General features: G+C 41.9%; 1 protein-coding gene across 4 annotated transcripts in view; it reads right to left on the minus strand.

Annotated features, from left to right (window-relative positions):
• Positions 1 to 16,648, minus strand: part of smurf2 (SMAD specific E3 ubiquitin protein ligase 2) — a 215,705-nt gene that overhangs the window by 80,557 nt on the left and 118,500 nt on the right. For 3 of the 4 annotated variants that reach the window (XM_085963890.1, XM_085963892.1, XM_085963891.1), the window contains one exon: positions 16,058 to 16,166. In XM_085963890.1, the coding sequence (XP_085820016.1) occupies positions 16,058 to 16,166 (109 nt within the window). Of the gene's footprint in view, positions 1 to 15,512; positions 15,637 to 16,057; positions 16,167 to 16,648 lie in introns of those variants that run through there. The other variant, XM_085963893.1, reaches the window with a different exon arrangement.

Below are 16,648 nucleotides of genomic sequence, written 5' to 3' on the forward strand. Positions count from 1 at the left end.
GAAGGGCCGAATGGCCTGCTCCTATCTTCTATGTTTTCTATGTTTCTATGTAATCTTGGTCCTAAATCTCTTACATTTAATCTTGTGTCTTTTTTACCCCTAGATTTGACTATTTCAACGCTCTCCTGGACGACCTTCCACCCTCCATAAACTTGAGCTCACGCAAAACTCGGCTGCCTGTATCCTAACTTGCACGAAGTCCCGTTCACTCATCACCCCTGAGCTCGGTGTCCTACAATGGCTCACGATCCGGCAATTTTAAAATTCTCATTCTTGCTTTCAAATCCATCCAGGCCTTGCCCCTCCTTATCTCTCTAATCTCCTTCAGCCCTACAACCCTCCAAGATCTCTGCGCTCCTCCAATTCTGGCCTCTTTTTCATTGCTCTACCATTGGTGGCCGTGCCTTCAGCTGCCTAGGCCCTAAACTCTGGAATTCCCTCCCTAAACCTCTCCGCCTCCCTCTCCCCTCCAACAAGAAGCTCCTGAAAACCTACCTCTTTGACCAAGTTTTTGGTCATCTGTCAATATCTCCTTATTTGGCCTGGTATCAAATTTTGTTTGCTAAACGGTCCTGTGAGCACCTTGGGATATTTTACTACGTTAAAGGCACTATATAAATGCAAGTTGTCATTAGATCTAGGTCATGTTTACACAGTATCCTGGAGCCACAGAGCAGAAAGTAATAATAATGGCGATTCCGAACTTTCTCTCGTTAGTTGACAAGCGCGCTATTAAATCTCTGTGCATCCAATCACAAACAAGGCAGCATTTGGGGTGCTACAACTGGCCTCCGCGCTCGTGGGGTTAGGGGAGGGAAGATTTGGCCAAGGTTCCTGCACTTGGTGACCTCTGCTACAATGTGCACATGTGCAAATGTTGGAGGAAAAAAAGCTAGGTCTCTCCTGATGTCCTACACAGTCGAGCAGCCCACCAACACTTCATTCTCCAGGTTCATACATGAAGAACAGTTACTGGAGTGAGATACAGAACGACTGCTGTACCCTAGGAAAATTCAGCTTGCATATTTTACAAGTTTTGTTTCCAGCATTTGGTTTGGCAGTGGATGTGGTGCAATGTGAAGTCAGGCAGGCAGACTTTGGGGAGAGGGAAGGATCGACCAGTGGAAAGCCAGGTTTCAGCAAAACCCACAATTTCAATTTGTTTCTACAAATGAGATGATCAATGGGGTGGTGGGGGGGGGGTGGTGTGGGGGTGGCAGGTGGGGGGTTTGTTCATGAGAGAGCATACATTTTTGGAGGGCAATAAAGAGGGGGAAGGTTTTTTGAGGTCGGGGAAAGACAAAGGGAGACTCACAGGGATGGGGATCCAAAAAAAAAGAGTACAAGCAAAAATAGAGATTGAGATGGGGTGGAGGTTTCCAAGATTAGCCACAGAGGAAGGTACAAGGAGAGAGAAATGAGACAGGCAGGCTGACTATTGGTGTGTGCCATGGTGGGTACACCAAAGAATTCCAGGTTGATGCAGAGGGAATCTGTGAGGCAATTTAATAAAAGACAAGAGTCCAGGAAGAGGAATTTAGCTGAGAAATAGCCACTCTGATGGCTCCAGACCAGAAGGCCATGGAACATTTAGTCACAGAGGGTTGGGCTGATAGGGAGACTCATTTTGGTGGCAAAGGGCCAGGAAATGGGTAAGGAGAAGAGATAAGGAGACAGAGCTACTCAGGACCATGGTGGTAACCATTATGTGCAAGGTGACATAAGCAACCAAGTTATATTAGCAACCAGGGTATACATTAACAACAGTAGAAACTCAGGTCTCTCACGCCAGTGTATCAGACTGTCTATACCTTCGGTGAACAGGTGGTCCAGAATACTCGCTTCACTAATGCACTGTACCACAGAATAACATCTCCTGTCTGGCAGAGAACAAATCAATTCAAATCACTCCAGTCTAGCTCTCTAATGCTTTATGAAACAAAAGACCTAGGAAATGCCAAATAGGAGGCTGGGTAGTAGTAACATTGGGGGTTAAGAGGAAGAACAATGGCTATGAAGCCTAATCCTTGCTATTCATACTATAGGTATGGCTCTGCTTTATATTTTAGAGGAACAAATACAATGTGCAAAAGCAATTCAAGTTATATAATTTAAATAAAGTTCCATTCGGAGGATTACAAGATGGTGAATTAAGCTCAGCATCAGCAGAGGAACCTTTGCTTTTGCACAGTGTAGCATGCAATCAGTATGAACACAGTGACAAGACACTAATTACTGCACCTATTAGAAATATGACAACTGCCTATTAAAACAAACCAGAGCTCATTTCTACCAAACCATTAATCTTTCTGCACCTTTCATTTTTAATTAGCTTAGATCTCATTATTGTGCTTGTGAGTACAGAACCCTGCTGCTGTAATCTACTTTAATCAGAATGTACAAGAAAACCAAACAGCTCCTTTGCATAGTAAAAACACACTTACAGCTCAATATGCTGCTGGAATAAATCACTGGCAATTAGAGATTCAGCTGCAACACATCCAAACATCATACTACAGTCAAACTTAATGACCAGCACCTGGGAATGCACCTTGTTCTTCATCACAGTTGTGTTTTTGAAGTTTGTGCTTCTCTAGCAAATAGAAGGCTTAACTAGGGAAGTGTTGATTTCGTGAGCATCGGGTACTCTCAGGCTAGGTATAGCATGATTAGATGAATAAAACTTCCTCCCTCCATTCTGCCCCAACAATATGCCTAGGTCTAAATTATAGAAGAGCACCCTCTATGGCATCAATATGAAATTTTTCTATGCCAATTTAGTACCAAATTAGAGACCACTTATGTAATGCAGTCCATGTCAAGCCAGAACTGGCTTGCAGCTGCCAACTCATTTCCCATACAGCCAGCAGACAGAGCAGAATTCCATCCATCAGTCTGGGTTATTTGTACTTCAATGGTGAAAATTGTAATAATAATAAATAATTTTAACATACAGGTACATCCATACAGTGCCTTTAATGTAGAAAAATGCCCCAAAGCGCTTCACAGAAGCTCAATCAGGAAAAAATGGATGGTGAGCCAAAGAAAGTGATATTAGGAGGGGTGGTCAGAGGTGGCTTTTCAGAAGTGTCTTAAAGGAGGAGAGAGAAGTGGAAGGGTTTAGGGAATTCCAGACTGTGGAGCCCAGGCGGTTGAAGGCATAGCTGCCAATGGTGAGGCGAAGGGAGGGGTTGATGAACAAAAGGCTAGAGTCAGAGGAACAGAGTGTGTGTGTGTGTGTGTGTGTGTGTGTGTGTGTGTGCAGGTATGACTGAAGAAGTTAGAGATTGGAATAATGAACGCTATTAAACAATTTAAACACAAGGATGAAAATTTGAGCCATTGGGAAGTGGGAACCAATATAAGTCAGCGAGGACAAGGGTGATAAGTAACAAAATAATAAGTTTAAATAAAAATGGTAATGGAGATAATAATGAGACTGAAGATAAACAAGTCTCCAGGACGTGATGGTTTCCACCCAAAAGAATTAAAAGTAGTAAGTGAGGAAATGGTAGATGCTTTAGTCATGTTATTCCAAAACTCTCGATTTAGAAACTGTCCTCTTGGATTGGAAAATTGCCAATTGTCATCCCATTATTTGAGATGGGTGGGAGAGAAAAAACAGGAAATTATAGACCCATTAGTCTGTTGTGGGGAAGTTACTAGAATCTGTTATTAGGGTCCGAGTGACTGAGCACTTGGACAAAAATGAACTGAGAGCCAGAATGGATTTGTATAGGGTAAATCATGTCTAACTAATCTAGTTGAATTTTTTTGAAGGTGTCACTAATGTGGTAAATAAGTGGCGTCTATGGATGTTACTTGTGTGGACTTCCATAAGACATTCGACAAAGTTCCACATAAGAGACCATTAGGAAAAATGAAAGTGTATGGAATTGGAGGCAACCTCTTGACATGGGTAGGGAACTGGTTAGGAGGCTGGAGACAGAGAGTAGGGATAATGGTTATGTACTCCAATTGGCAGGATGTGACTAGTGGTGTCCCCCAGGAGAGTGAGGGAATGGTGGAGCAGATCGACAGTGGTATTAGTATCATGGCGAATGAAGGGCTAGAGGCTAGGCAGTTTGGAGTTTGAAAGTGCAGCTCTAAGTGACTTGGACAAAGAGTTCTTTCCCAGGGTGGAAGCTGAAGGAAGTGGTTAAAGGAATACAGGTAGAGAGAGATACAAGAAAGTATTCAAAAATTACCTTGCCTGTGATCTGAGACCAAGAGACTAGAGAGGCTACAGGAAGTGACAAGGTCAAGGGGTGGCTATGAATACGAGTTTATATGGAGGAAGAGTGTCAGGGAGGGCAGTGAATTTAGGAGAGGGTAGAGTGTGCTTAAATAAGGACTGAAATCACTAATGATGAGTCACAGAATCACAGAAACCCCACAGTGCAGATAGAGGCCATTTCGGCCCATCGAGCCTGCACCGACACATATCCCACCTGATCCCCGTAACCCCTACACCAACACATATCCCACCCTATCCCCACGTATTTAATCCCCCTAACACTAAGGGTCAATTTATCATAGCCAATCATCCTAACCCGCACATCTTTGGACTGTGGGAGGAAACCGGAGCACCCGGAGGAAACCCACGCAAACACGGGGAGAATGTGCAAACTCCACACAGTCGCCCGAGGCCGGATTTGAACCCGGGTCCCTGGCGCTGTGAGGCAACCGTGCTAACCACTATGCCACCGTGCTGCCCAACGAGTCGTCACAATGCAGACAGGAAGAAAGAGAGGATATCTTGGCGAGAAACTCTGAGTGGGCTTGGGGGCAGTAGACAAAGATGATTTTAAAGGAGAGGGAGGAGGGGTGGAACAAGATTAAGTGCTTGAAGGAGAAGGTATCAGAAGAGATAGGGAAGAGATCAAGGTGTCGCCACCCATGAACTAAGTTTCAGTCCAAGCTAGGATGTCAATGCAATCATCTACAACAAGATCATGGGTGGCAAAGCCTTGTTTGAGTGAATGTACATTCTGGAGGGAAATGCGAAAAGGCGTGGCGATTGTGTATCCGCTGGCAGATTCCAAGGTTAAGTGGTGAGTAGGGCAGGAAGGAAGTTGGTGATGTTAAGTCCCAGTGGACAGTGCACTACCTGGTCCCCATTCTCCCTGGTGCTTTTTACTAAAAATCAAATTGTTGCAACTATTTGTTAGCATCAGATGTAACTGCGTCTGCCTATATACTTTCAATATGTAAATATATTAAGACAAGAATAATTTTATTTCATCATGATGTCGAGACAATTCCCAAATCAGATGACAGCATATTCCATAAGAATACCCAAGTACAGCCTGGAGAAGTTTTGCTTTGTAATACGTATTATAATACAATACATATTACAATACAATACGTTGGCATATCCCTTAGCTGGTGCTTAACTGAAATCAAAGCAAATGTGTTCTTTGAAGCGGAAGTCATTCTTATTCCGAGGGGGGAAAAAAAGCTATAAATAATATTGTTTCAAGTTTTCATATTATCACCATTAATATAAATAGATCTAAATGTTATACTGTTCCATGATTAGCACATTCCTTTAAATATGCACGATTCTCATGATTAACTAAATTCACTTTTTCTTTAATTGGCTGACGCTGGAGTCTTGAGGGCCAAGCTCTGTGTCGCCTGTGCCGGAGCCTCTTCTTAAAGGTTACCACAGGGCAATGTCAGACCACTAGGGAAATACACAATAGATGTCTCATGGAGGAAAATGCTCAGTATCGGGTGTGTGATGCTTTCTCTTTGGACACACTCCAGAATGGTAACTATGAATATGTGGAAACCCTGTTCCTTGTTAAGAACTAATAACCTTAAAAAAGAACCTGTTAGAATAAATCACGAGAACAAAAAAAAACTGGGTAGGGCACCTGGCAAGCACGGAAATCCCTGACTACTTTTAGTACCAGATAGCAACCTCTCAAATAAAATTCTTATCTTGTAACTTTGTGTGTGCATAATAAGGCACGCACTACGGAAATCACTGTACAGTATATGCAGTGCAACTGAGGCATCGTAAACCCCAAGTTTATGATGAGCAGTTTATGACTCGGTTGAGTTTTGAACTACAAACAATGGCTACAATAGTTACTTTTAAAAAGTCAAAGGGCCTTTATACTAAAATTACTGAACTTTTATAACTATTTTTGGGGTAAATCCCTTCCATTTCTTCACTCCCATTCATGACCCCGCCCAAGTTCAGCCCTGGATCACTGGGCCTGCTTCTGGGAAAGGTGGGACTTGTACAAGTCGGACGGGTTGCACCTGAACCAGAGCGGGACAAATATCCTTGCGGGGAGGTTTGCTAGCACTGTTTGGGGGGGTTTAAACTAAAATGGCAGGGGGTTGGGAACCTGAGCAGGGAGACAGAGGAAAGGAAAACAGGGATAAAAGCAAAAGCTAGGAAGGAGAAAAACAAAAGTGGCAGTCAGAGAAATCAACGGTTTAAATCAAATGTGGCCACAGTAAATAATAATTCTAATAGGTCTAAGAGCGTTAAAAAAACAAGCCTGAAGGCTTTGTGTCTTAATGCGAGGAGCATTTGTAATAAGGTGGATGAATTGGTTGCGCAAATAGAGGTAAACGAATACGATTTGGTTGGGATTACAGAAACGTGGCTCAAGGATGGCCAAGACTGGGAACTCAACATCCAGGGGTATTCGATATTCAGGAAAGATAGGCAAAAAGGAAAGGGAGGTGGGGTAGCATTACTGGTTAAAGGAGGGATTAATACAATTGTAATGAAGGATATTAGCTCTGATGATGTGGAATCTGTATGGGTAGAATTGAGAAATACTAAGGGGAAAAAAACATTAGTGGGAGTGGTATATAGACCTACAAACAGTAAGGTGGAGGTTGGGGATGGCATTAAAAGGGAAATTAAAGAAGCGTGCAATAAGGGCACAGCAGTAATCATGGGTGACTTTAATCTACATATAGATTGGGCCAACCAAATTAGTAACAATACTGTGGAGGAGGAATTCCTGGAGTGTTTACGGGATGGTTTCCTGGACCAATATGTCAAGGAACCAACCAGAGATCAGGCCATCTTAGACTGGGTATTATGTAACGAGAAAGGATTAATTAGCAATCTTGTTGTACGAGGCCCCTTGGGTTGGAGTGATCATAATATGATCGAATTCTTCATTAAGATGGAGAATGAAGTAGTTGACTCAGAGACAAGGGTCCTCAATTTAAATAAAGGAAACTACGATGGTCTGAGGAGCGAGTTGGGTAGGATTGAGTGGGGAATGGCGCTCAAAGGGTTGACGGTGGATAGGCAATGGCAAACATTCAAAGACCGAATGGATGAGCTACAGAATTTGTTCATCCCAGTTTGGCGTAAAAATAAAACAAAAAAGGTGACTCAACCGTGGCTAACAAGGGAAATTAGGATAGCATAAGATCCAAGGAGAGGACATATAAATTGGCTAGAAAAAGCAATAATCCTGAGGATTGGGAGCAGTTTAGGAGTCAACAAAGGAGGACAAAGAGATAATTAAGAAAGGGGGATTAATTAAGAAAGGGAAAATAGAATGAGAGTGTAAGCTAGCAGGGAACATAAAAACTGACTGTAAAAGCTTTTATAGATATGTGAAGAGAAAAAGATTAGTGAAGTCAAGCGTAAGTCCCTTACAGTCAGAATCAGGGGAATTTATAATGGGAAACAAGGAAATGGCAGACCAACTAAATGCATACTTTGGTTCTGTCTTCACAAAGGAGGACACAAATAACCTCCCAGAGATGCCGGGGAACATAGGGTCTGATGAAAGTGAGGAACTGAAAGAAATCAGTATTTGTAGGAAAATGGTGTTAGGAAAATTGATGGGACTGAAGGCCGATAAATCCCCAGGGCCTGATAATCTACATCCCAGGGTACTTAAGGAAGTGGCCCTAGAGATAGTAGATGCATTACTGATCATCTTCCAGAACTCGATAGACTCTGGAACGGTACCCATGGATTGGAGGGTAGCTAATGTTACCCCACTATTCAAAAAAGGTGGTAGAGAAAAAGTGGGGAATTATAGACCGGTAAGCCTGACATCGGTAGTGGGGAAAATGCTAGAGTCTATTATAAAAGATGTAATAGCAGAGCACTTGGAAAGCAGTGATAGGATCGGACAAAGTCAACATGGATTTACAAAAGGTAAATCATGCTTGACTAATCTACTGGAATTTTTTGAGGATGTAACTGGTAAAATAGATAAGGGAGAACCAGTGGATGTGGTGTATTTGGACTTTCAGAAGGCTTTCGATAAGGTCCCACATAAGAGATTAGCGTGCAAAATTAAGGCACATAGGATTGGGGGCAAGTTATTGACTTGGATAGAGAACTGGTTGGCGGACAGAAAGCAAAGAGTTGGAATAAACGGGTCGTTTTCCAAGTGGCAGGCAGTGACTAGTGGGGTACCGCAAGGATCGGTCCTAGGACCCCAGCTGTTCACAATATATATTAATGATCTGGACGAGGGAATTGGATGTAATATCTCCAAATTTGCAGATGACACAAAGCTGGGCGGGAGGGTAAGCTGCGAGGAGGATGTCGGGAAACTCCAGTACGATTTGGACAGGTTGGGAGATTGGGCAGAAACATGGCAAATGCTCTATAATGTGGATAAATGTGAGGTTATCCACGTTGGTGGCAAAAACAGGAAGGCAGATTATTTGAATGGCAATAGATTGGGAGAAGGAGAAGTGCAAAGAGACCTGGGTGTCCTTGTGCACCAGTCGCTGAAGGTAAGCATGCAGGTGCAGCAGGCGGTTAAGGCGGCAAATGGTATGTTGGCCTTCGTAGCAAGAGGGTTCGAGTACAGGAACAAGGATGTCTTGCTACAGTTGTACAGGGCCTTGGTGAGACCGCACCTTGAGTATTGTGTGCAGTTTTGGTCACCTTACTTGAGGAAGGACGTTCTTGCCATGGAGGGAGTGCAGCGAAGATTCACCAGGCTGATACCTGGGATGGCAAGAATAACGTATGAGGAGAGATTGTGTCGATTGGGCTTATACTCACTGGAGTTTAGAAGATTGAGAGGGGATCTCATCGAAACCTATAAAATTCTGTCAGGTCTGGACAGACTAGATGCAGGAAGGATGTTTCTGATGGCCGGGGAGTCCAGAACCAGGGGTCATAGTCTAAGGATAAGGGGTAAGCCATTTAGGACTGAAATGAGGAGGAATTTCTTTACCCAGAGAGTGGTGAACCTGTGGAATTCTCTGCCACAGAGGGCAGTGGAGGCCAGTTCATTAAATATATTCAAGAAAGAGTTGGATAGATTTCTTGAGGCTAAAGGGATCAAGGGATATGGGGAAAAGGCAGGGACAGGGTACTGAATTTGGATGATCAGCCATGATCACATTGAATGGCGGAGCAGGCTCGAAGGGCCTACTCCTATCTTCTATGTTTCTATGAACGACGCATGAACTGCAGTCGAGGGGTTAGGTACTAATGCTACAAGTGATGTGCGAGTGCAGGAAGAAATCAGCACCTTACACAACAGAGAACAGAAACTCAGTGTGGGAAATCAAATTCAATGTCCCACTACTGAATGGTACGGTTTATCAGTTGTTAAAAGTGCTGCTCCACCCCAAATAAAATAAAGAGCAGGTGGCAAGTTGTGCAGTCAGTTAATTGCACTGCACTTGATGCCCTGATGGCTCAGCCAGTTTATCCAGTAAGCAGCTGTAGAACTCATGACGAAGGCCAAAGTTCAATCCACGTTCTGTGCCAAGTTAGCAGATCTCAACCACTGCATGACAGGAGTGCTACAACTGCCTTCAGCACCCCCTGGGTTGGGGAGGGGAAATCATGCTTTTGATCACAATCCTGCAATCCATGTTGCAAGTGCACACGTGTACAATGGGCAAGGACAGGATCAGGCTTGGTTTTGATGCACACATCACAATAAAATAGCCTATCGACACAGAGCGACAGACACAACAGCGGCTCTTAGACAAGTGCCGATAAACCATCATGTTAGAGACACCCAGAACTGACCATCATTGCTGAGGAATGATTCAATTCACATATGCCATTTCAAGAATTTGCTTTAAACTTTTTTTTTTTTTTTTTATTAAAGTTAGCACATTCCAGTACAATGCAAAAATTCATTATATTGTAAAACTGATCTGCCATTTCCTTCCCAACCTTGTAACATTTCTTTTTGGCCACTGTAAGACAGCAGTTTCATGCTAATGTCCGGCAATACAGAACTTAAACCGCAAGGACAATATTTTCTTCACTACTGCAGCTGGCAGTGAGCTTGGCACACACTGAAAAATATTAGTCTTTGGTTTAAGTCTCAGCTAAAAGGAGCATGGAATGAGAAAAATTGCTATTTTGCACATTAAGCTAATCCTTTTACATAGTATGTAAAATTTACCTTATCTTGGTTGCCACTCTAGTGCGGTACTAACTCAGACATTTTCATTCGGTTTGAGGTGGGTAGATATTAAATCCCCGGCCCCTTCTATTTATTTCATACTGCAGGAACGGTCTTACACCTTCTGTAAAAATGTGAATGTTCTTTGTTTGGCACCCAGTCTTCCTTCACCATCAGGAGCATTATCTTTTCCACATAACATGACTCAAACAGAATAGCAGGAACAGAAGGAGTGGCCATCCTTCTCGTGATGTTAAACCAATGTGTCTATTCTAGTGGTTGAAAATGGACATTAGAGATTCCATAACATTATATGGAGAGAGTTTTCACAGTGTCCTAGCCAAACACAATGCCTCAATGCAGCATCATCAAAAATAGATTGTCATTTAGCTCAAAGTTATTTGTGGGATCTTTCTGTATGCAGAAGAGCTGGCACGTTTACCTACATAACAGTTGCTGCATTTCAAAGAAGCTCACTTTGTGAGAGGTCTCTGAGAAACAGGATATTAATTCAAAATGTATTTCTATCATGGGCGCCACCTCACTCCAGAGTATATATCCATCACCATTAAGCAAACCTGGCTTGCTGCTCATTGTAGAAAAATGCCCCACAGCCCTGACCCAGGAATTAATGTCCCTTGGAGTGTTCAATCTCATTTCATACTTATCCCTATAACTTTGGATTCCATTTTCCAATCAAATATTTTTTTCAGGAGTTAATTTAGAAAGCATTAACTGTTTTTTAAATGCTCCACTACTGGCGGTTGTGCCTTCAGCTGCCTAGGTCCCAAGCTCTGAAATTCCCTCCCTAAATCTCTCTGCCTCTCTACTTCTCTTTCCTCCTTTAAGACTCTCCTTAAAACCTACCTCTTCAACCAAGCTTTTGGTCATCTGCCCTAATATCTCCTTATATGGCCCGATGTCAATTTTTTTTTGTGGATAACGCTACTGTGAAGCGCCTTGGGACGTTTTATTACGTTAAAGGCGCTATATAAATACAAGTTGTTGTTGTTGTGTTGGGATCTGTTCCACATTCCACTACTGCAAATAACTAAATGAATAAGTGGCTGAAACATGATTCTCTTCTTAAAATTATCCCCCCATTTGGAGACATGACACCCAATGGAGGCAAGCGATCACATCACTTGAGCTATGACAAGACACTTGTGGAATAAGTTGGGCAATACAATGTTTCTGTTGTCCATCATGTACTTAAAGTACTCTTTATTTCTCAGTAAAAAACATTACTATAAATAACACCAAAATACTTTCATTATATGATGCCATATCAACTACATTAAAATCAACTACATTAAAATCAACATATTTTACAATTCTATATAATTCTGGCCTTAACATGTTCTATGTGCCTCCACATTTTGGTAAAATATGAAAACATTTCAATTATAAATAAATTAAGTAGTGGTCAACAAGCAGAGGCAGTAATTCAATCTCAAGAACCTGCAGCACTTGAACTCCACATCACTCTCATCATTTACAATATTTCCAGAAGTTATTCTATATATTTTTCTAGGGATTTGCGTCTTCTGACTGCACCTGAAACATATTGTAAAATTAATTCCAGAACATAGTAGCTAATTGTTCTGTTGTTTTGCTTGTGAAAATTATCTGATTGCCATTTCTGATTCCATAAGTAACCGTGTAGCCAGTGAACTGACGAATTACACCCAATTAAATAATGGCCCAGATATTCCGATCCCTATGTGCTGTGTATCCACCCGTAGGGACATCGGAAATGCCGGTTTCAGGCATGCACTGAAAACCGGCATTTCCGACCTGTCAAGAATGGTCTTGACAGATCCTCCGGCTACCCTGGAGAAGGGCCTCTGTGGGCGGATAGTTCTGCTTTTTGGAGATCCTCCGCCCGCAGAAAACCCTTACAATTCTTACGCCTGGTAAAAGCAGGCGTAAGGCCTGCTTTTACCAGGATAAGAGTTGAAAAAAGTTTTTTTTAAAAATTCACTGATTTATCATTTTAAAATACTTTAAACGGTAAGTCTATTTTTAGCCCTGTAAAAAACGAATTATTTTTTCAAAAAATTAAATTTGGTTAAAATACTTAATTTATTGTAATTTCAAGTCATTTTAAAAATGTGATTTAAAAAAAATGTATTTGAAGTTTTACTATGTTTTTTCATTGATCTCCATTCATATACGACAGGTCTTCCTGTCAAATGTATGATTCCCTTCTGTGATTGGCTCCCCATGGCCCACGTGATCCCAGGGACGCTGTGAACTACATGCGCCCCTGAGATACGTGGGCCCTGCACACTTCAGGTTTGGTGAGGCCCAGGTGCGAGAGTGTCCTGGGAGCCCTCAGGTAAGAGCGCAGATTTTTCCAGATCGCAGGCCTCCGCCCGCGCGGGAGGCCTACAATCGGAAAATACGGGCCAATATTCCTAAACTGCAAAGGAAATGTAGACATTAATTATCTGCAAGCGAGCATGAGCTGCGATATACAGGAAACTGTAAGGCTGTACATCTTATTTGTAGAAATAGAAACTATATTACCTTGATTTATTCCTTCTCCCCCCATGGATTAATACAAACACAAAGACCAATTGCGTTACTGTACAACACTATGACCTTTTCAAATCTTACTGGTTTCACAGTTACATTGAATAAGAAGGCAGTATACAATGTATAGTTATGCATACATTTCTGCATTTACTTTTAAAGAAAACCACAGCAAAATATGTACAACTATCTACAATTATCAGCAAGGAAAATTCTGCAGGCATGTCGGCCCTAATCTGTTTTAATCTTGAAACAGCAATCAAATGAACAAGTTGGCACTTTGCCATTGAGACACCATCTGTCATCCATGGCATGTAAGCTATTTCCCGTTACACTGCATGCATCATAGGTCAGTCGCAGTCTGCTTTTAATACAAAAACTTTTAGTGTGGCAGACTGCAGATATACAGTTTTCCAGGGATTTTGACACATACAATACTGTGCATGTTTTTACAAATCCACACCATCATTCCTAATCTAGAGTTCGATATTTTTTGTTGTTGAAAATGATCAAGTCTAACAACTTCACATTACATATTAAAAACAAAGGTGCTCCAAATCATCAAAGTTTAAATCTCCTTGACTGTGGCAATATTTCAAAATACAGTAATGCTGTATTTCATAAGTAATTATTTGATAATTTCAGCATGTGCCAAGGACAAATTCTGCAGCAATAAAGGAGAATAATTCTGTAGAGGAAGTACTGCCGCAATATTAAGTACTCACACCATCATATACATATTACTCAGTTTTTGAGTTTAATAAATTGTAAATGTTACAGATTAATCCTCAATTGAAAAACTACCACGTGTAGTCCAGGAGAACAACACTTCATCTAACCAGAATCAAACTAGATGCACTTCACGGAGATTCAGCACCAGGATCATTGCACAGCACTTTTGGCAGCTGATACGATTGTCAGTGGGTTTTTTTGTGCCAAGACAAGGCTCGTGTTTTTTTTTTTTTTTTTTTAAAAGATATTTTTCCTCCTCTTCTGCCATGCCTTGGGCAAGCGGTTTGCTGTGGCAAGGCAAGTGATTTCTTGTTCCTCAGGTCCACTCAGGAACTACCATTGTCATTGTCTTCCAGGATGTTTAATGCAAAATTGCAGTAATCAGACAGCAAACTGTACTATAGGTGGCAAGTATAGAAACTCGTGGAATTTGTCTCAAATGATTCATCACCCACGTTCACTTGCCTTAACCACCCATCCCAGACCTACACTAATACCATTATGAAACTAGATCCTGACGCACATGCTCCTTAGTTTCTTTTCATATAGCAATGCATCTGGCCTCCACTTGGAATCCATGCAGGTAACGTCAAGGCACTGCTCTATCATGCCACGTTTTTAAATACAAATCAATTGGAAGCAGAGCATTTTTTTTTCTTTTCTTCCTCCACCACCCCACATAGAAATTTTGATGAATGGCCTTGCTCCACAAGTATCTCTTCTGTTTTTAAACCAATGATGAATAAACACTTGGGACTCGAATTTCCAAGCCCTGTGGAGGCGGGTTTGGAGGCGGGAGTGGTGGGAAAATTGCAGAATCGGAGGGCAGGAACCCATCCCGCCCCCAACCCACCTCTGTGCCAATGTCCCAGGAGGCGGGTATCCGACCTGTGCTGGGAGCCGCCTCCCTGAGGCGGGAAGGGGATTAGTGCCAATTAACTGCCTGTTAACAGGTAGTTAACTGGCAGTTTTTTGCCTAATCCCTATTTTTAGCCCTGAAGTGTGGGCTTCCCGACGGCTCCAAACCACGCCAAGTTAGCGAGGCGGACCTTCGGTCTGAAGGGGTTGGAGGGGTCGAGATGTATGGTGTGCAGGGTGCATATGTGCAGAGGTAGGTGTGTGAGGTAAGTGTAAAGTGTTTTAAAGAAGTTTTACTTACCTTTACTTTCTCCTACAGGCTTCCTTCCTTCAGGTCTCGGGAGTCCCTCAGTTCACCGGCACAGAAAGCAGAATGGCCGCTGAAATGTCAAAAGCTGCAGCATTCTGCTTTCTGATCTGGAGAGATCTCTAACTGAGTCTGAGTAGAAGGACTCAAGTTAGAAGACAGATTGTCAGTGTTTGACAGCTTCACAGAGCTGTCAAACGCTGATTTTTCATCTGTCAAAAGCTCTTGACAGATGAAATGTCAATCACTGACGTCACCAGTAACCAGGTGTCCCTTAATTGGCCTGCTGAGCCCGCTGGGTGGGCTTAAGGTCAATCAAGGGAAAATAGCGTGGGTTGGACACAAGTCGATGGAGGCGGGACTACAACCCAAAAAGTGGGAGCCCCGCCTCCATCACGTCCCCATTGACAAAATCCAGCCCTTGATCTTTGATGGGACAGAAGCTCTTTTCGGCATAACCAAATAACCTTTTTGAGTCAAGATTATTCTGTTGTGGTAGAAATTAATTAATTTGCTGCATACATAATAGGATGAAGTATTTCTTTTTAACAGCACTCTTCTTTCAACCCATTTACAATGTCTATATCTGATATGTGCATTAAAGTACGCAACATTTTCTTTATCTCATTCTCCAGAACATTACAGTTTACTACGGTAGCCTTGCGCATTAGAGTTTCAACACTCACGTGCCATGGTGCGGCAGGACATGGGTTTCAATCCGTAACATCTAGTCTAAGATCCCAACATCATCCATGCCAACACTAGAAGTATTACAGTCCGTCCCCCATCCTCCCAATTTCAAATCACAGCCTTCAGACAGATATAAAGTTGCATTGGTCAAGCCAAAAGAAAGGAACAGAGTGATCAAAAATCTACAGGTCTATAACGAGAAGACATTTATTCAAAACAAAATTGCTATGGTTATGAAGACAGCTATAATTAATAATTCCCAGTATGCTGTGTCTGGTATTCAGCCTTGTTCAAGGTACTGTGGGGCTGGTTTTTAAGCTTTTCTTCTTCTAGGACATGTACTATCAGGTAGACACAAATTCACACTGGTCAGACCACAAACAGCATGTAAAAAAACCACTTTTTCCAAAAAGAGACACAAATCATATTTTTCTAAACATTTATAACAATTTTTGTTTCTAAACAATTGACTTGGCAACACATTATCTATGGTATACTTTTCATTGCAGTAATAATTCTTGGAATTTAATCAAGTACTCACAGATCATAATGCTGATTCCACTTTGGGTCTAGGGTGTTCTTCACTGTGTCTGTAGAATGGCACTGACCTGACCCATCTACTACCACCTTTGCAAAGGGATCAGGGAGTCCTAAAGGCAAACAAAAAAAAGCATGAAATTTTGTTCAGTTACTATGCCATCTTAATTTTCTCACAGAAAAGGATTACTACAAAAGTAATTCCATTTATTCTTAGAAAGTTATACACTAGAATGACATTTTAACAATACTGTATACAAACCACACTATTTTTATGAAGACTTTTTCCTTCAAAGAAAACTCTCTCTTCTCATCCCCCACAAAAAAAGTATTTCACCCTCCTCTCCGAAAGACAGCAGTTCATGCTGCAATACAGTTCCAACTCTCAGAACTGTTGTTAATGTTTTTGATGAAGACCTTTCTTCAAACAGTTTTAAAGATATGTCAGTACCCAAAATTTTTACTTGTCTGTTCACTCCACAAATGTTCACGGACATGCTGTGCGTGTACTTCCAGCATTTTCTGCTTTTATTTCAGATTTCTAGCATCACCAGTACTTTGCTTTTCACCACATAGTACTGCTGTAGCCAACTGC

This window comes from Somniosus microcephalus, chromosome 21 (assembly GCF_052327205.1).
Source record: "Somniosus microcephalus isolate GS21.2 chromosome 21, FLI_Smic_1.0, whole genome shotgun sequence".
Lineage (NCBI taxonomy): Eukaryota > Metazoa > Chordata > Chondrichthyes > Squaliformes > Somniosidae > Somniosus > Somniosus microcephalus.